Raw genomic sequence first — 19,974 nt, forward strand, 5'->3', positions numbered from 1 at the left:
TGACGTCATATTAAGTCGTCTCGGAAGGCCGATTTTCTTTTTTTAAATGTCTCCAATTTAAAAGACTCATCGTCACTGCTGACATATTATGCCATGAATACCAACATAAAAACTAAGAACACTCGCACACGTGTAAAAGGGGGGTCATTTTTAGCTATAAGAATACACATGGTTCTCATGAGTTTATTTTTTATTAAAAATAATAAATTCCCTTTTCTGTGAAAGTCACAATTAGTTTTTTTAATGTGTTAAGATAAACATTTTTACCACATCTTATACCACAATTGTTTTGTTACTTTTCAAATGCCATTTATTTGAAGTTTTTTTTTTTTTTTGTCTCAAAATTATTGGGTGGTTGGCGTGCTACAAATAATGAATAGACTTGAAAACGTCAGGCTAAATATTATTTCCAAGCATTTATACCAGTAAAATATATCTTGTCAATATAATGTGATTAACCTTTAGAAAAGACAATTGAATGAGCTTTGGAGTTCACAATAACATTTAACGTTTGGCCTATATGCAAAAAAATAAATAATAAATAAATAAAAAAAAAACCTTATGTTTGACTTCTCTCTCCCCGAGCCGGTGCTGTGAGCTATTTTTTGCATTTTGTTTCTTTCAGTACTCTTATTAAAACACAAGGAGGCGCTATAATAGTACTTTATTTCCACAAATCACACGTCTAGTGGCATGGATTCAAATGGTCATAATACAAATACTATAACAAATGATTTTTTTTTTATGACTTTTATGTGTGTGTGTGTGTGTGTGTGTGTGTGTGTGTGTGTGTGTGTGTGTGTGTGTGTGTTTTATTATTATTACATTTTCCAAGTTATAAAAGATCTGTTCTCATTAGACCTTCGTTTAAATTAAACATAACTAAATCAGACACAGGATTGGATTTAATATAATTGTGTGATCTTTTTTATTACACTATTTATTTATAGCCTATACGTTTTTATTTTAATTTTAAAATAGACTTCTTTTACATTAAACATATATTTTCAGCGGACACCGTCTAATTTAAGTCGTACTTACATGGTGTCTGGCGACGCGACAGAACTCGAACGCTCCCTCGCTCGTTTGCAGTGTAACGGGACACTCAGATGAGCTGCGTGATGTCACAGGAAACCCGTTACACACTCCTTTGCTGCTTCAGGGGCCTCAACTCATCACCGAGCACATCTCCCAGTACACACTACACACTACGTACTGCCGCAGCGGAGAACAGAGGTCCGAGTAAACGAGGTAAGAGCGACAGTTTATTAATATGTGTCAACATGTAGATGTATTCTTACGACGCTTATTTCTCGTTCTTGGTTTCTATATAAACTCACTGCGCACTTAAGCAAACTTTACTACATCCTGCTTTGCCATAGTGCTCAGAACTGAAATAGAAAACTTGTTTCAATTTCTTTCTTTAAGTAATTAAATACTATTAATTCAATTACTTCTTGTTAGCGTGATGAGTCACTCTAAATGTGATGATTTGTTATTTTTGCTTGTTACAGAAGAACCTTTAAAACTTGAGAGGTTCATGTACCATCTTAGACTAAATCACTTTTTTTTTTTTTTTAGCCGAGTCTGACAGTTAATGACCTCAGTTTGACTATTTTTTAATGTTTAAGTATTATATTCATTAGTTTATAATGAGTGCATTTGGAAAACATTTATACATTATATACAAATAAAATGGTGTGTTTACGTTACAATATACTAACAGTAGTGATAAACTGATATTATTGGTTAATATGTCATATATCTGCCAGTATTTGGCCATTTTAAAATTATTAGCATTGTACAGTGACTGTACCCAACTGGCTGATGATAGTTTTAAAAACTATTATTAGTTTAAATATTGTGTAAAATGCGTTTATTTACATATGGCAATTATTGCAGTCCTGGTGACACCCTATATGCCACTAAAAAATAAAATTAGAAAATTAAAAAACTGAACATTGAGGTTTGTAGCGTTGTTCCGGATAATGAACTTCTTGAACACTTTGAAAACATAACTAAATACTTAAAGCACAATTTTTAAAGAAGACCTGTTTTAAGAAAAGTCCTGAAAAAACTCTTCAGGTGGGTTGAAGTGTTCTGACCAATCATATTATTTTTACTTGTGTAAGACTTGATATACAGTATAACTGTTACGGAAATATAAATGTTGACTGCTTACACATTTCACATTACATTATACGGACTTGTTATTATGAAACAAGTTCACCATCACAAGGAAAAACTTTAAAAAATGGCATTGGATTCCAGCTATTGAAATTTCTTTAAAAAATGACAGAATGATTTCATTCGAAATATAACAGTAATCTTTATGAGTATGCACATCATTTCCGCTGAATACAACTTTATGCTGTGTCACTTTAAGATAAATCCTGAAGAGTGAAGAGTGGAAAAATTTGGTGTTACATCCATGGGTGTTTCCTAAACGGACATGAGTTAAACTAACTGTCAGTGGGCTTCCTGATTTAATATCTGGAGAGTGGCTTTTTGCAAAGAGGCCCAGCAGAGACAGAGAGTGACAGGAGAGAAAGGGAAGGAGGGAATAGGTGGGAGGGTTTGGGTAGGAGAGAGAGTGGTCTCTGGGAAAGTCACATCTATAAACCACTCCTTTAGCTTCACAGGAAGGGCAAAATGTTATCATGTTTCAGCCCTCTGTTTTTCCACCAAATGCTGGGGTCATCCAATCATCCAAAATGTCTAGGAAAACACTTTATTTTCACATTCCTATTAGAATGACACCTAAGTGATTTATGCTCACCGCCAACACCTGAATGACCAGATTTATAGCTGTTTTCCTCTCTTTAAGTTTCATTTAATCAAGTAGTTTTATGGACTATTTTTGTATTTCTTTAATCATGCCACTGTCTTTTTAACGAAGATTTATTGTAAAAGCAGCCATCAGGAAATGCTCAGTCAGTTAAAGGCGGGCGTACACGGTGCGATTTTTGAGGTCGTACGAGCTCTCATGCGATTTTTTTTGGTTATCGGAGGAAATCGTCTCTTCTCGTATGGTCGGGGCTCGTATGGTGTGTGAGAAATTACGAGACGAGCAGAGTGCCTTACGAGCACTTCCCGACCTTACGATCATTTTTAAACATGTCAAAAAACTTCGGGAGCTGTCGGATTGAAAGCGTGACGTGTGTGCTGTTGAACGAGCCGATTTGTTGAGCAAACTGGAAATGACCAATCAGAAAACCATATAGCAAAAGTCCTGAAGGCAGTTTTATGATTCTGCATTACTGTTCTTCCACAACAATACAACATGTAAGTTGCAGTATGTATACAATAATACCTAAACTATTCAGCATTTTAACATGTATAAAAACGTCACAAATTGCAGAAACTTGCATGACACGCAATGATTGTGTAATTTACAATATCTTCCACGACGACGATTAAGAAAAGAAAGTCCATGTTGTTCTCTGCCCTTCAGCCAAACTCTGTGCCATGCCCTTGGTTTTCTTTTCTTTTTTGTTTTTTCGCAAGCCATTGCTGCCACAAAGAAAAGGATCTCTTCCTCAGAGTCCATGTTTTTGGCGCGGAACTTCGTGAATGTGATTGCCTCGGAAATCGGCAGGTTTTAAAATCGTGCCGTGTACCACTGCGTTCGTAAACAAAGTCACTCGTGACGTGTGCGTGGCCATACGGTCTTCCGACTGTCCGAATTCGCACCGTGTACGGCCGCCCTAAGAAATGTCATTAAAGGACAAGTCCACTTCCAAAATAAAGATTCACATATAATGTACCCCCTTGCCATCCAAGATGTTCATGTCTTTCTTTCTTCAGTCATAAAGAATTGTTTTTTGAGGAAAACATTTCAGCATTTTTTTCCATATAATGGACTGATATGGTGCCTGATTTGAACTTCCAAAATACAGTTTAAATGCGGCTTCAAACAATCCCAAATGTGGTTGTAAATGATCCCAGCCGAGAAAGAAGGTTCTTATCTAGTGAAACGATTGGTTATTTTCAAAAAATAATACAATTTATATACCTTTTAATGTCAAACACTTGTCTTGTCTTACTCTGCCTGAACTGTTTATTTTTTTCAGTTCAAAACAGTTAGGCTATGTCGAAAAACTCCCATCTCATGTTCTCCCTCAACTTCAAAATTGTCCTATATCGCTGTTTTACCTTTTTTGTTAAGCGTGTTTGATCTTCTTTGCATGTTCACTTTGCAAAGACTGAGTCAGTACTTCTGCAGCGATGTAGGATGATTTTGAAATGATTTTTGAAGTTGAGGGAGAAAATACGATTGTTTTTTTTCAACATACCCTAACTGTCTTGAGCCAGAATACACAGAGTTCAAGGAGAGCAAGGCAAGACGAGCATTTGTGAATAAAAATAATTTCTTTTTAATGATAATAACCGATTGTTTCGCTAGATAAGAACCTTCTTCCTCTGCTGGGATCATTTCCAACCACATTTGGGATTGTTTGAAGCCGCATTTAAACTGCATTTTGGAAGTTCAAAATCGGGCACCATATCAGTCCATTATATGGAGAAAAATGCTGAAATTTTTTCCTCAAAAAACAGTTTCTTTACGACTGAAGAAAGAAAGACATGAACATCTTGGATGACAAGGGGGTGAGTACATTATATGTGAATCTTTGGAACTTCTCCTTTAAGGCACACTTAGTTTCCCACTGAAAATTTATTGTTTTTACAGTCGTCTTTTTTTAAACATATGTTGAGTTAACAAAGAAAGAAAGAAAGAAAGAAAGCAAACAATATTGCTTCTCTGATGTCTTGGTATATGGGCAGCTGATAAATTATGTGGATATCATGATGTCTGGCTGTGTGTTTATCTTGAATGAAGAACTGACAGTAGATCTGACAGGATTTGGAGCTTACTGGATTTCATTCTTGTATTCACATAAATGCTGAAGACCGAGAAACACATAAATTGTACATTGATGGTGATTTACATTGTTAAGGGGAAATAGTACTGACACCAAATTGGCTGAGCTAGAAAGACTTGTACACACACTGGAGATATGATGACGGTAATGTGAAGGTTACAACTGATGCAACTGGCAGACACAGTTGACTAATGTTTTCAAACAGGTTTCCAGAACACTGACTGGACAATGATCTTGCCCCAAACTCTTGTCATTGTTTGCACAAATGTTGCTATGTTGAGCTGGCCGGGATGTTCAAATCGAGCAAAATGTTTACACTCTTCACTAATGTATTCTACCAATGTCTTAAAGTTAAATCTCTGCATATTAGGAGAGAGTAACATTAAAAATTACACAGAGATGTATTGTGTACCTGGTCCTGGGGGTCCACAGCACATTTTGTATGTCTTATTTTACAGAATCTGACACAATGGATACTGAGAAATTCACGACATCCATTGAGCCTAGAACTACACCAGTTCTGGCTTGTGCAGTATTCTGAATTAGATAAATCTACAGACCCTGACCTACTAATTCAGACAGAAATCATTTATAAAGTCATTTTGCAGTGAAATTTCTGGAGGTGTGATTTGTAGCTGTTGTCAGCTCTCATTTTGGACAGAAAACTAAGCATACAGTGTCCCACCAAAAACACTTCAGCCACAGTTAAAAATGTATGACAATCACTGCACTGCATTTAGATTAGATTATATCTAATCAAGTGGCACTTTAAACAAAACATTTCACAAAAAGAAGTTTGCAGTTCAAAATTCCTTTTTTAGGTTGTCAAGCTTAATAGAACAGTTTATGTGGTTACTCTGATACTTGAGGTTGTGGTTACTTTGTAAAAAAAAAGGCAAAATGAAAAAAGACAAAATGTCCAAAGAAATTACAAACTGGCTCCGAAAATGTGAAGTTAGAAGGAAGCTCTAGATTGAAGCTCATAATTTGTTTGCAGGTGCCAATTCCTTTGATATTTTGTTTTTTAATCAGTGTATAATGTATAATTCATGCAATTTGGGTTAATTCTGTTGGTCTCTAAATATTTTTTTTTTGATGATATCAGAGGCTTTTTTCTCTTTAATATTTTTCTGTGATATCTGAGATAAATTAATGGGGAAATTAAAAAAAGTAAATTATATTTTGTGGGTTAGACCCCAATAGCAAGCAGAACATGCATGTGGCTAACATGCCTAATGCACTCATTCCTCCTCGTCTTAATTCCGTTTCATCCCATGAAAGGAGAAGTCCACTTCCAGAACAACGATTTACAGATAATGTACTCACCTCCTTGTCATCCGAGATGCTCATGTCTTTCTTTCTTCAGTCGTAAAGAAATTATATTTTTTGAGGGAAAACATTTCAGCATTTATCTCCATATAGTGGACTTCTATGATGCCCTGAGTTTGAAACTTCCAAAATGCAGTTTAAATAATACAATTTATATACTTCTTAATGTCAAACGCTCGTCGTGTCTTACTCTCCCTGAACTCAGTTTTTTTCTGGGTTCATGACAGTTAGGGTGTGTTGAAAAACTCCCTTCTCATGTTCTTCCTCAACTTTAAAATCATCCTATATTTGTTTTACCTTTTTTGTTAAGGGTGATCTTCTTGATCTTCTTTGCATGTTCACTTTGAACAGACTGGGTCGGTACTTCTGCAGCGATGTAGGATGATTTTGAAATGATTTTTGAAGTTAAGGGAAGAAAATACGTTTGGAGTTTTTCAACTGTCTTGAGCCAGAATACACAGAGTTCGAGCAGAGCAAGACAAGATGAGCGTTTGAGATTAAAAAGTATTTAAACTCTATTATTTTTATGAAAATAACCGATTGTTTCGGATAAGACCCTTCTTCCTCGGCTGGGATCGTTTACAACTGCATTTGGGATCGTTTGAAGCGGCATTTAAATTGCATTTCGGAAGTTAAAACTCTGGGCACCATATCAGTCCATTTAATGGAGAAAAATCCTGAAATGTTTTCCTCTAAAAAACGTAATTTCTCTATGACTGAAGAAAGAAAGACATGAACATCTTGGATGACAAGGGAGTGAGTACATTATCTGTAAATTGTTGTTCTGGAAGTGGACTTCTCCTTTAAATCAGATAACGGAGCAATGTGAACTTTATATGTAATACCTTTATTGTTATTTATGAAGCAAAACACTGGTATCATTACAGCAGTGCAATATACAAAGTCTTACACAGAAATTTCTTCAAAAGTCACGATTATTGCCATTTTGCATCGAGAAATATTTCCTATCCAAATGGAAGTTATAAAAAAAGCCCACAAGTTCGCTAATTCACTTTGTCTGGACTTCTGGGAAGCATGTTCATTTTTGAGACTAAAGACGAATCCAAATGGATAATTTTCCACATATGAGTCTAGTCATGTGGTTTCGGGTCCCCATCCAAGCAGGAAATGTTTGGAGGCCGAACAAAAGAATCACATGACGTTTCAGCCCCTTGGCCATGGCCATACCGACAGGTATTAATTTAAAAAGGAAATAACAACAGAATCAAGGCAGATGTTAAAGATGTTTTGGAATGCTCTGATAGTTCCACATGGAACACCATAAAAAGAATAAACCGGGGTTGTGTATAATCAAACTGTAGTCCAGGATGTCATAAAACATTAGCATGTAAAAATAGTGAATATTTTTTTTGCAAGCAACTTTATTGTGGCTAAAACAGATCTTCCTATGCTTTGAAACTGATTTATTATGCTATCTATATCAAGCGAGCCAAAACAGCCACGGTGAACCGTGTAATGCAAGTTTAATGATGCCTTTTTGCCTTTTGTGGCGATTATCGGCATCCCGATGGACTGAACTTTCATGTAAAGCAGGCTTTGATTCTGCGCTCTTATTTCAACTTAACAACAGCGCTGTTACTGCACTCCTGGGAGCGACAATAGGTCGACAGTTCACCTGGCTCCAATGGCTTGTTTTCTTGGAACTGACAATTTACTGTCAGCTTGACAAAAATAACCATCAGAAACTCTTCAGGGAAATCCCTAATTTCATGTTTTTATTTTAAGCTCACCTACACTCTTCGTTTTAGCTAAACAATTAACCTGCATCTACTAGCAAAGTGTCTAATCGCTCACTTTTTTGGATGTAAAACAGATTACTCTGTTTGCTTTCAGCAGAAACATTCAGATCATTTGGATACACGAAAGCCAAACAGTGGAACCATGTTTGGATGCTGGATTACCTCATTTCTCTTTCTTCTGGCAACCTCTGAGGTATTTGTTTGTCTTAAATAATTCATATAAAAGTTATACACAGATTTATATAATTTTAATGATTTAACTTGCTATTGTAAAATAAATGATCATTAACTGTCACAAAACAAACTGATCCATGAAAAGTTTTTAAGCATTCGGTAATTTGAGTGTGTTACATGTGCTCAACTATTATGCAATTCAGAGGTCTTGGACAGACAAACAAAGATTTGTTTTCAAATGTTTATGTATCTGCCATTTCTGTTGTTCATTATCTAATGTCATTGTTGATCTTTTTAATTTTTTGTTCAATAGTTTTTTGTGGTGGTCCTCTCAGAGAACAACACTGGAGGTACGGCACAAAAGAATGCCCATGAAATGGACTTCACTCGTCACAATATTTTGACCGCCCAGTTTGAATGTTTTCAGAAGATTATGAAAGACACTAATCACAACAGAACAGGTGAGAGAACCCTATTTCACAAAGATTCTTGACTATAAGCAATAGCTATAAACTACACCCTGGCATGTAGCTTAGGGGAACTCATAGCAGTTACAGAATCCCCCTGTAAAAGGAAGGTTTATTTTCTGCCCTCAGTCTCAGTCAGTCTCTAACTTGGATGTTCTTAAGAAAATTATGGGACATGGATCTGTTTTGTCACATCATTCTGGAACGTACAGGAAGGCTCCTACGTGAACAGATGATTAAATGGAAACATTCTGTGGGGTGTGTCCTACAACATGCATTTGTTCATTTACAGAAGCCCAACATTAGCTGTCTGGCCTTGGATTTAAGATTCATTGCTGTCTATGAGATACAAGTTACAAATAAAAGACAGAGATTAAAGCTCAACAAGGGGAGATGGATGTTCTGTGACAGCTGTTAGAAGCTGTTTGGCAAAGACCCTCAAAAGTGAGGATCCATTTGCAGCTCACTAGAGAGATACAACATGTATAGAGTGCAACAGTGTCCACCCACATTTTCTAGACATGGTTTCCATTCATTTTTTCCCATAGAGATAAAAAAAAAAAGTCTTCATTAAAGTGCCAAAAAAACAACGCAGCTAGTTACAAGGTGAATTACAGCATTATGAAGTTTGACTGAATCAAAAAAGGATTTGAAAAAGGACAAAAATACAAGATTGTGTACTTAAAGGGATGGGTTACCCAAAAAATTTAAATTCTGTCATTAATTACTCAGCCCCATGTTGTTCCAAACCCGTAAGACCTTCGTTCATCTTCAGAACACAAATTAAGATATTTAGGTTGAAAACAAGAGCTTTCTGACCCTGCATAAACAGCAACGCAACTGCCACATTTAAGGCCCAGAAAGGTAGTAAGGACATCGTTAAAATAGTCCATGTGACATCAGTGGTTCAACCTTAATTTTATGTAGCTACAAGAATGCATGCATTGTGGCATTCTCATTAAAGCACAATGAAGAAGAAAGAACAGAAGAAATTGTTGATTAAAGTTGTTATTTTTGCTTTCTTTGTGCACAAAAAGTATTCTCGTAGCTTCATAACATTGTGGTTAATAAAAAAGTCTGATTATGATTGGTAAAATAGTCCACGTAACATCAGTGGTTTAACCGTAATGATATAAAGCTACTGTTTGTGCACAAAGAAAACAAAAATAACGACTTTAATCAAAAATTTCTTCTCTTCTGTGTCAGTCTTCAGTGGGCTTTCATGAAAATGCATTCATAAAATTAAGGTTGAACCACTGATGGCACATGGACTGTTTTAACAATGTCCTTACTACCTTTCTGGGCCTTGAACGTGGTAGTACCGATATATGCAGGTTCAGAAAGCTCTCAGATTTCATCAAAAATATCTTAATTTGTGTTCCGAAGTTGAACAAAGGTCTTACAGGTTTGGAATGACATGAGGGTGAGTGATTCATTTAATTTATTCATTCATTCAAGTAATTAATTCATTCATTTTTGGGTGAGCTATCTCATTAATAATGCAATGACTGTAAAGAACTATAATGGTGTTTGTGTGTATGGATATAGATATATGTAGTTTACATTTATTGCAAAATATGCATATATTTACAAATATTTAAGTAGTTGAGAGTGTGGTGTTTCATGGGACTGACCACGACTCTCTTATTGTTGTTATTTTCTTTACAGTATCATGGGTAATGTAGTTTCCACCACAAAATATCGCTGTTATGCACAATTCTTTGAAAAGTAGGCTGAAATAATGCAAACTGATGGCTTCAACAAAAGCGTATTTCACTGACAACCTCAGAGCTCACAGTGAAGTATATCTGTGTTTAAAGGAGAAGTTCACTTCCAGAACAAAAATGTACATATAATTTACTCACTTCATTGTCATCCAAGATGTTCATGCCTTTCTTTGTTCAGTCGTAAAGAAATTATGTTTTTTAAGGAAAACATTTCAGGAATTATCTCCATATAACGGACTTTTATGGTGCCTGCGAGTTTAAATGTGCAAAATGCTGTGTCAGTGCAGCTTCAAAGGGCTCTAAAAAAATTCCCAGCCAATAAGACCAATAAGGGTCTTATCTAGCAAACGATCAGTCATTTTCTAAAAAAAAAAAAAAAAAATAATGTACTTTTTAACCTCAAATGCTAGCCTTGTCTAGCTCTGTGATGCACATGTATAATCTGTGTAATCCGGGTCAATACAGTTAGGGTATGTCAAAAAACTCCCATCTCATTTTCTCCTCCAACTTCAAAATCCTTGTACATCGCTGTTTTACCTTTTTTGTAAAGAGTGTTTGACCTTCTTTGCACGTTCACTTTGTAAACACTTGGTCGGTACATCTGCAGCAATGTAAGACGATTTTAAAGTTGGAGGAGAAAATAAGATGGGAGTTTTTTGACATACCCTAACTGTATTGAATGGTGCACAGACTACGCTTGCACATCGCAGAGCTACACAAGACCAGCATTTGAGGTTAAAAAGTATATAAATTGTTTTTTTTTTTAGAAAATGACAGATTGTTTTGCTAGATAAGACCCTTATTCCTTGGCTGGGGTCGTTTAGAGCCCTTTGAAGCTGCACTGAAACTGCATTTTGGACGTTCAAAATAACAGGCACCATTAACGTCCACTATATCAGGATAATTCCTGAAATATTTTCCTCAAAAAACAATTTCTTTACACCTGAAGAAAGAAGGGCATGAACATCTTGGATGACAACGGGGTGAGAACATTGTCTGTATATTTTAATTCTGGAAGTAAACTTCCCCTTTAAGGGTTAAGTTATTGTTAAAAATCACTTTCCCCATGGAGAAAATTAATGGAATATTTACTGTTGCACTCTACATACAGTTTTTTTTGTTATTATTGCTAAAAGATCTTGTCTTGTCTGAAAAGCTAAATGTAGACACCAAGTATGACCAATTTCTTATATTATTAATAACTGCAAATAACTGTATTGCAGATGGTTCTATGTGTAAACGGACCTGGGATGGGTGGCTGTGCTGGGACGATTTGGAAGCAGGAGTCACTTCAGCCCAGCACTGTCCAGACTACTATACTGACTTTGACACCTCAGGTGAGTCCCATGTTAGATTTTTTTTAAATCTTGCCCATTGAATAAAGGTTACTTCATTATACGTGAACTTTATATAAAAGCCTGACTAATCCAAATTGTGTTTTTTAGAAATGGCAACAAAGATTTGTACTGATACAGGCCATTGGTTCGTTCACCCAGAGAGTAACAGAACATGGACAAATTACACGGGCTGTACTCATATGACTAATGATCAAAAAAAGGTGAGCTCCAATTTAGGACTACATTCCGTCTTCAAAATCTACACACTTTGCTTCGCATAACTTTTGCTTGTGTTCATAGTTTTGTATATTTACTGTAGCTTTTTACTTTCTTTCTTTTTTAGACAGCACTTAATCTCTACTACTTGGCTTTGATTGGTCATGCATTGTCGCTGATATCTTTGTTTACTTCTCTGGGGATATTTTTCTATTTTAAGTAAGTAAAAGATCTTGCCACCACATCATATAAACATACCTCCCTTTTCACCCAATCTAATATGGTTTGCTGTTTTCTTCCACTCAGGAGCTTAAGTTGTCAGAGGATAACTCTACACAAGAATCTGTTCTTCTCTTTTGTGCTGAACTCAGTTATAACCATCATCTTTTTCACTTGTGTTGCAAACAACCAAGAAGTAACACAAGCCAACCCAGTAAGTGTACAAAAAGAGCAGCGGACTCTCACATCATGCATGATATGACCAGGAATGCGTATTAAGGAAGAAAACAGGGTCATATTGATTTCACATTGATGTTTTTTCTCTCAGGTGAGCTGTAAAGTGTCCGTGTTTATCCACCATTATCTCCTGGGCTGTAACTACTTCTGGATGTTGTGTGAGGGAATCTACTTGCACACACTCATCGTGGTGGCAGTGTTTGCTGAGAAGCAGCACCTCATGTGGTATTACCTTTTAGGATGGGGTACGTTTTTATAATTGCCTCGTCTGACAAAAATGCACCAAAATAAAGCAGCTTTCTGAAATGTTTTTCAACATTTTCTTAAATGTTTCCAGGCTTCCCGTTAATACCTGCATTTATCCATGCAATATCCCGAAGTTATTACTACAATGACAAGTGAGTTAAGTCGAAATTTGATCCTGCTTAATGATTCTGGTTCCATAATCATTCCATAAACATTTCCTTTGAGGATTATCTTTAGCAAATGAAAAGTGCTTTAATATATATGATTAATACTTATTTTTACAGTATCAACCAAATTGTTTTGAGAGCATATTTTAATGTTATATATTCATTTGATTTTGATGTATTCATTGAATGTAGCATATACAGTGTGTATACATATATACACTTTCAAAAAGTTTTAAATAATTAAGATTTTTTTAAGAATCCTATTGGAAGGCATCTCTTATTCTCACAAGGGCTGTATGTACAGTTGAGGTCAAAAGTTTACATACACCTTGCAGAATCTGCAAAATGTTAACAATTTTACCAAAATAAGAGGGATCATACAAAATGCATGTTATTCTTTATGTAGTACTGACGTGAATAAGATATTTCACATAAAAGAAGTTTACATATAGTCCACAAGAGAAAATAATAGTTGAATTTATAAAAATGACCCTGTTCAAAAGTTTACATACGCTTTATTCTTAATACTGTGTTACCTGAATGATCCACAGTTTGTTTGTTTATTGATAGTTGTTCATGAGTCCCTTGTTTGTCCTGAATAGTTAAATTGCCCGCTGTTCTTCAGAAAAATCTTTCAGGTCCCACAAATTATTTGTTTTTTTCAGCAATTTTTGTGTATTTGAACCCTTACCAACATTGACTGTATGATTTTGAGATCCATCTTTTCACACTGAGGACAACTGAGGGACTCATATGCAACTATTACAGAAGGTTCAAACACTCACTGATGCTCCAGAAGGAAACACAATGTATTAAGAGCCAGGGTAATGCATTGTGTTTCAGGGTAAAAAAAAAAAATCTGGGTAAATTTAACTCATTTTGTTCTCTGGGCAGTTTTTTGTGTAGCTTCTGAAGGGCAGTACTAAATGAAAAAAATATGATATTTAGGCAAATTAAGAAAAATGTACATATTTTAGTTCTGTTTAAAAGTTTACAATCCTGGCTCTTAATGCATTGTTTTTCCTTCTGGAGCATCAGTGACCATTTGAACCTTCTGAACAACTATCAGTAAACAAAAAAACACAGCTGTGGATCATTCAGGTAACAACACAGTATTAAGAACCAAGTGTATGTAAACTTTTGAACAGGGTCATTTTTATAAATTCAACTATTACTTTCTCTTGTGGACTATATGTAAACTATAGACTACATGTCTTTTTTATGTAAATTATCTTATTCAGGTCAGTACTAAACAAAAATAACATGCATTTTGTATGATCCCTCATATTTTGGTAAAATAATTAGATTCTGCAAGGTGTATGTAAACTTTTGACTTTAACTGTATTTGATGAAGAATACCAGTACAGACAGTAATATAGTGAAATATTATTACAATTTAAAATAATTTTTCTATTTTAATATATTTAAAAAAATTATTTCTATGATGGCTAAGCCATCAAGATTTATAATTTATAATGCTGAAAACAGCTGTACTGTTTAATGTTTTGTGTTAACTGTGATACACTACCATTCAGAGGTCTTGGATAATTAAATTAATATTTCAATTCATATTTTTTTAAAAAAGATAAATCAATTTTTTTTAATCAAAGAAGCATTTAAATTGACAAAAGTGACAGAAACTACATTTAAACTTACAAACAAATGTTGTTTGCTTGGAATTTCTAAAAAAAATGTTTTTAACATTGATAATTATGTTTTTCATGGTATTTTTGATTAAATAAATGTAGCCTTGGTGAGCATCACAGACTTCTTTCATTCAATATTAATAAATATGAATTTTCCAAACTTTTGACCCCTAATGTATAATTCTTCATTTCCTGCCTATTCTTTCTCTGACGTCACATTAAATTCAGACTGCACCAAAAAAAAAAAAAAAAAAAAAAATTATGCTGTCGATTGTGAAAAACACTGTTAGAGCATTCTAGCATTTTTAAACTTAAAGTCAGAGTCATCCTAGCTTCTGTCAGGACACAGGAATACAGTGACCAGGCAGAGACTCTGTAGAACATCTTGTGCAGTCATAGCAGTGATGTCACTGAGCATTTAACGTAGCGTTCATGAGTTCATTGGTTCTGCTTTCCGTAAATCTCAACTTTTCTTAACGACTTTGTCCACAGCTGTTGGATAAGCTCGAACACTTCTCTGCTCTACATTATTCATGGTCCCATCTGTGCAGCCCTGTTGGTAAGTCTGTTTTTTTTCTCGTCTTACTTTTTTTCTCACGATTTTATTTTCTCACACTTTATCTCTGTTGTTTATCTTCTACCCACCCTTGGAAATGTATGTGCATCTGTATGATCTTGATTTCAAGAAATCAGCTTAAGCTCTTGCAGTTTTAATCAAAGTGCCGTGTTTTCTTTGTTGTTTGTGTTGAGGTCAGTTCTGATTGGGAATAAATTTCAATGCAGCCCATAAAAAGCATGTAATGAACATATGCTCAGTATCAAATGAATCTTGGACCGACTTCTGCAATGCTGCAACTGCCAGCTTAAACTGATTTTGTGTCATTATTAAAATGTATTGTATAACAGGGATATTTAGACATTTAGAAGGGTCGTTGATGACAAATATCCAACCCAGTCTCACAGGAAAACTTAACTATTTTATGAGAAATCGAATTTGTATGATTTGGATCGAACAAAAATGTATGGATGAAATCATACAAATTCACAGTAAGAAATCACACTGAGATTGTGTTGGAATAACGAATGAGTCAGTAATCAATTATATGTTTACAGTGCCTTCTGAAAGTATTCATACTGCTTTATTTTTTTCACGTTTTGTTATGTTGTAGCCTTATGTTAAACTGCTTTAAATTACTTTTTTTCCACATCAATCTACACTCCATACACCATAATGACAATGGACAAAACATGTTTGTAACAATGTTGCAAATTTATTAGGGAAAAAAAACGGAAATTATTCCATTGCATAAGTATTCATACCCTTTTCTCAGGTCGAACAGCTGAAAATGCATATTCAGAGCAAAAAACAAAATAAACTGCCTATAGAGCTCAGAAACAGGCTTGCGTCAAGGCACAGACTTGGGGAAGAATTCAGAAAAAAATCTGCTGTATTGAAGGTTCACAGAAGCATGTAGCCTCTATTACCTATAATGGAAGACACTTGGAACAACTGGGACTTTTCCTAGAGCTAGCCTTCTAGCCAAACTGAGCAATTTATGGAAAAGGGCCTTGGTTAGACTGGTGACCAAGAAGCTGATGGTCCCTCTAGTTGAGCTCCATGATCATACAGTATATGCAGATGGAAGAAACTTACAGAAGGACAAACATCACTACAATCTTCTCCTCAGTGAAGACACATGAAAACCCACTTGGAATTTGCAAAAAAGCAACTGAAGGACCCTTAGACTGTGAGAAACAAGATTCTCTGGTCTGATGAGCCTCAATTCCAAGCATCATGTCTGAAGGAAACCAGGCACTGCTCATCACATTCAGAGTACCATCCCAAAAGCATAAGGCACTGGTCAGAGTAGAGGGGAAGTTTAGTGCACCAAAATATTAAAATAGACTTAATGAAAACCCAGTCCAGAGCATTCAGAACCTCAGACTGGGCAGAAGGTTCACCTTCCAACAGGACAATGACCCTAAGCACACAGCAAGAGTGACTTATAGACAATGTCTTTAAATGTCCTTGAGTGGCCCAGCCACAGCCTTGGCTTGAACGCTAAAGGTGCTTCAACTATGTATTTATTTCAGTGTTTTATTATTAATAAATTTGCAAAGTTGTCACAAATCTGTTTCTGCTTTGTCATGATGGTGTATTGAGTGTAAATTGATGTGAGGAAAAAAGTAAATTAAAGCAGTTTAACGTAACGCTGCAGCATAACAACATGTGGAAAAAAATGAAGGGGTATGAATACTTTTCTCTGCTTGGTTTCCTCAGGTGAACCTCTTCTTCCTTTTAAACATTGTGAGAGTGTTGATCACTAAGCTGAAGGTGACCCACCAGGCAGAATCCAGCCTGTACATGAGGGCTGTCAGGGCCACCTTAATCCTGGTACCTCTGCTGGGCATTCAGTACTTACTGCTGCCCTACAAACCTGACGGGCGGCTCGCCTCTGAGATATTTATGCACACAATGAACATACTTATGCATTACCAGGTAAGTGTTGTTGACAATAGGCAAGGAATCAATTATCAATTGATTAAAAGTAGTAAAAATGCAAACAAATAACCTTAGACCAAATAAATCTACATATTTTAACACATTATTTGATTAATGTTTAAAAATGTAGTTAAATATAACAATAAAATAAGTAATTAAAAGCTAATTTTTATACTGAATTGCACAGATCAAAGACACACTTTATCAACATTAAAGGATTAGTTCACTTCCAGAACAAAAACTTACAGATAATGTACTCACCCTCTTGTCATCCAAGATGTTTGTCTTTTTTTCTTCCATCGTAAAGAAATTATGTTTTTTGAAGGAAAACATTTCAAGATTTCTCTCTATATAATAGACTTCTGTGGTGCCCCCAAATTTTAACTTCCAAAATGCAGTTTAAATGCAGCTTCAAAGGGCTCTAAACAACCCCAGTCAAAGAAGAAGGGTCTTATCTAGAAACATCTTTATTCTAAAAAATATTTTTTTTTCCAAAAAAAAAAAGTACAGTTTATATACTTTTTAACCTCAAATGCTCCCATCTCATTTTCTTCTCCAACTTTAAAATTGCCCTTCATCGCTATTTTTACCTTTTTTTGTAAAGGATGCTTGATCTTCTTTGCATGTTCACTTTGTAAATTGTGGGTTGGTACTTCTGCAGCGATGGAGGAGAAAGTGAGAGGGGAGTTTGTAGACGTAGCCTAACTGTCATGAGTTCACACAGTGCTAGACGAGACAAGCCTTTGAGGTTAAAAAATATATAAAAAAATCTATAAATTGTAATTAAAAAAAAAACAAAAAAACAACTGTTTCATTAGATATACCATTTTTCCTTGGCTGGGATTGTTTAGAGACCTTTAAAGCTGCATTTAAACTGTATTTTGGAAATTCAAATTTGGGGGCACCATAGAAGTCCATTACACCAAGAGAAATCCTAAAATGTTTTCCTCAAAAACCATAATTTCTTTACGACTGAAGAAAAAAAAGACATGAACATTTTGGATGACAATGGGGTGAGTACATTATCTCTAAGTTTTTGTTCTGGCTTTTGATCTTCTCCTTTAAATTAAACCAATTGCGTTTTACCTTACTTGACAAATAAAAAAAGGAAAAGCAGTTTGTAAATACTACATTTAAAAAAAATGAATTTGAATATATACATTTTAATTTAAAAATGTAAGTGTTGCATTCAAAAATTATGAATCATATTGTTTGTATTTACGATAAATTGTATATTGTTAGTTTTAACTGAATTTTAAATTATTAATTAATTAAAAAAAGTTATTGTTAAGTGTTTTTTTCTATTTCATATTTAATGTATTTGGCACTTATGCTACTCCATAATTTAAGTTTTTGGCACTTATACTCCTCCATACAAATTGGTTTACACTAGAAAAAAAAAATCAATTTTGAAGCTTACATTTTTTTTTCTCCCCCACAGGGCCTTTTGGTTGCTACTATATTTTGCTTTTTCAATAGCGAGGTAAGCAGTTGCTGTGCAAACATAAATATGCATGTTTGATTTAGCTTCCTTAATACCTCAAAACATAAAGATATTTGTCGTTGTGTTTAATATCGATCTCTATTTTGTTTGTTTAGGTGCAAGGTGTATTACGAAGGCACTGGAACCAGTACCGCATTCAGTTTGGCAGTACAATTGCAAACACAGAGGCCCTGCGTTCTGCATCCTACACGGCCTCCTCCATGACGGAGGTCCATCGATGTTACAGCATCGACGGCCACATGGAGACTTTAAACGGAAAGAGTTTTCACAATCTGGAGGCCACCATTCTCCGATCAGACAACCTGTACATGTGAGAGACTCTAACTCTTTGACCTTTGGGAGAACAGCCTCATGGAGAGGACCACTGACTGAGATGTGTGTGAGAAAAGGGCCTACTGGACATACATCTGGTTACTTTGGACTACAGACACCCAGAAGGCTTTCCTTTTCCGTAGAGGCCTTAGTTATCTCCTGTTTATGGATGGGAGCTGGAAAAAATACTGTATTTTATATGGAATACTAAAGTCATGCGAACCTCTTCCATGATGATTCCGTGGAACAGTTTGGAGAACATCACACATTGTCAGTCTTTTATTTGGATGTTCTGTGGGTGAAACTATGAACTGTGGATCACACCCTAATGAAGCTTTATTCTTTATGGCACTGTGTTGTTTAAGTGAAGGCTGAGCCACACTGATGCATTGGATGATGGATTCCACATCTATGGATCTATGGATTATTCTGGCTCAGAGAAGGAATAAACAATGGAAGAGACAAAATCACTCGGATGTGATTCTAGAAGATACGGATGACCTTGTCCTGCTCTTTTTGTTCGTCCTGTACTTTATCTTGTTATCAGTTATGGTGATTCATTTTATGTGAAATTTTAATCCACATACAGGGCAATATTGACAATATATTCTATGTATGCAAAATGTTTTATTGTCTCTTAGGAGTACTGAGTTTTATATATATGTGTATATATATACTTTGATTAAAGAAACCAAAACAGAATAGAGTTACTGTCATCAGAAACTAGAGTCACTGTCAACATACATTCATTCCCCTGCTAAAAGACTAGCAGGTCATGGATGAATTAGGATAAACCAGTCTGGACTAGCATGTAAATTCCTGCTGGTCTTTTCAGCAGGGTTATCTTATTTACTTTTGATTCATTGAAACGTCTATCTTAAACTAATTTATCTGTAGTTTATCTCGGTATAGGTGAGTCTTGTTGTTCAAGGACAAGTTACATTAGCACATGTGGGTTTACAGTTTTTGGAGATCTTCAGCTCTGCAAACAGAGATGAGGTCTCTATCTGTGTCTCTATGTCTGGAACATACAGATGCGTGTGGCGCTTTTTTCACTGTTGTGTTTCTTCATACATTTTTTGTGCACATGCTGGATAAATAAACATTCATATTTTGAGACATAAATGCATTTGTATGTCAGTGTCGTATGCATGTTTGAGTTTGTGTATAGAAATGTATTTACTTTTTTGTCTCATTTACTCACCCAAAAGTTGTGCCAAACCTGTATGTTTCTTTCTTTTGTTGAA

At 35.2% G+C, this 19,974-nt stretch overlaps 1 protein-coding gene across 1 annotated transcript; it reads left to right on the top strand.

Moving 5' to 3' along the window:
• The first annotated feature begins 1,127 nt into the window (after positions 1–1,127).
• Positions 1,128–19,367, top strand: calcrlb (calcitonin receptor-like b). Its single transcript, XM_051111938.1, has 13 exons — positions 1,128–1,251; positions 8,067–8,165; positions 8,460–8,607; positions 11,564–11,677; positions 11,786–11,898; positions 12,021–12,112; positions 12,200–12,326; positions 12,441–12,594; positions 12,687–12,747; positions 14,901–14,967; positions 16,690–16,908; positions 18,353–18,394; positions 18,511–19,367. Exons 2-13 carry the CDS (start codon positions 8,115–8,117, stop codon positions 18,727–18,729), a joined length of 1,407 nt encoding a protein of 468 aa, XP_050967895.1. The 5' UTR covers positions 1,128–1,251; positions 8,067–8,114; the 3' UTR covers positions 18,730–19,367.
• The last annotated feature ends 607 nt before the right edge of the window (positions 19,368–19,974 follow it).

Source organism: Labeo rohita, chromosome 6, assembly GCF_022985175.1.
Source record: "Labeo rohita strain BAU-BD-2019 chromosome 6, IGBB_LRoh.1.0, whole genome shotgun sequence".
Classification (NCBI taxonomy): Eukaryota; Metazoa; Chordata; class Actinopteri; order Cypriniformes; family Cyprinidae; genus Labeo; species Labeo rohita.

Excerpts from the sequence above, each read along its gene's own strand:
- calcrlb (XM_051111938.1), top strand. The coding sequence starts at position 8,115 with ATGTTTGGATGCTGGATTACCTCATTTCTCTTTCTTCTGGCAACCTCT. Across the intron at positions 11,899-12,020 it reads TGACTAATGATCAAAAAAAG|ACAGCACTTAATCTCTACTA; the intron begins GTGAGCTCCAAT and ends TTTCTTTTTTAG. Across the intron at positions 16,909-18,352 it reads ACATACTTATGCATTACCAG|GGCCTTTTGGTTGCTACTAT; the intron begins GTAAGTGTTGTT and ends TCTCCCCCACAG.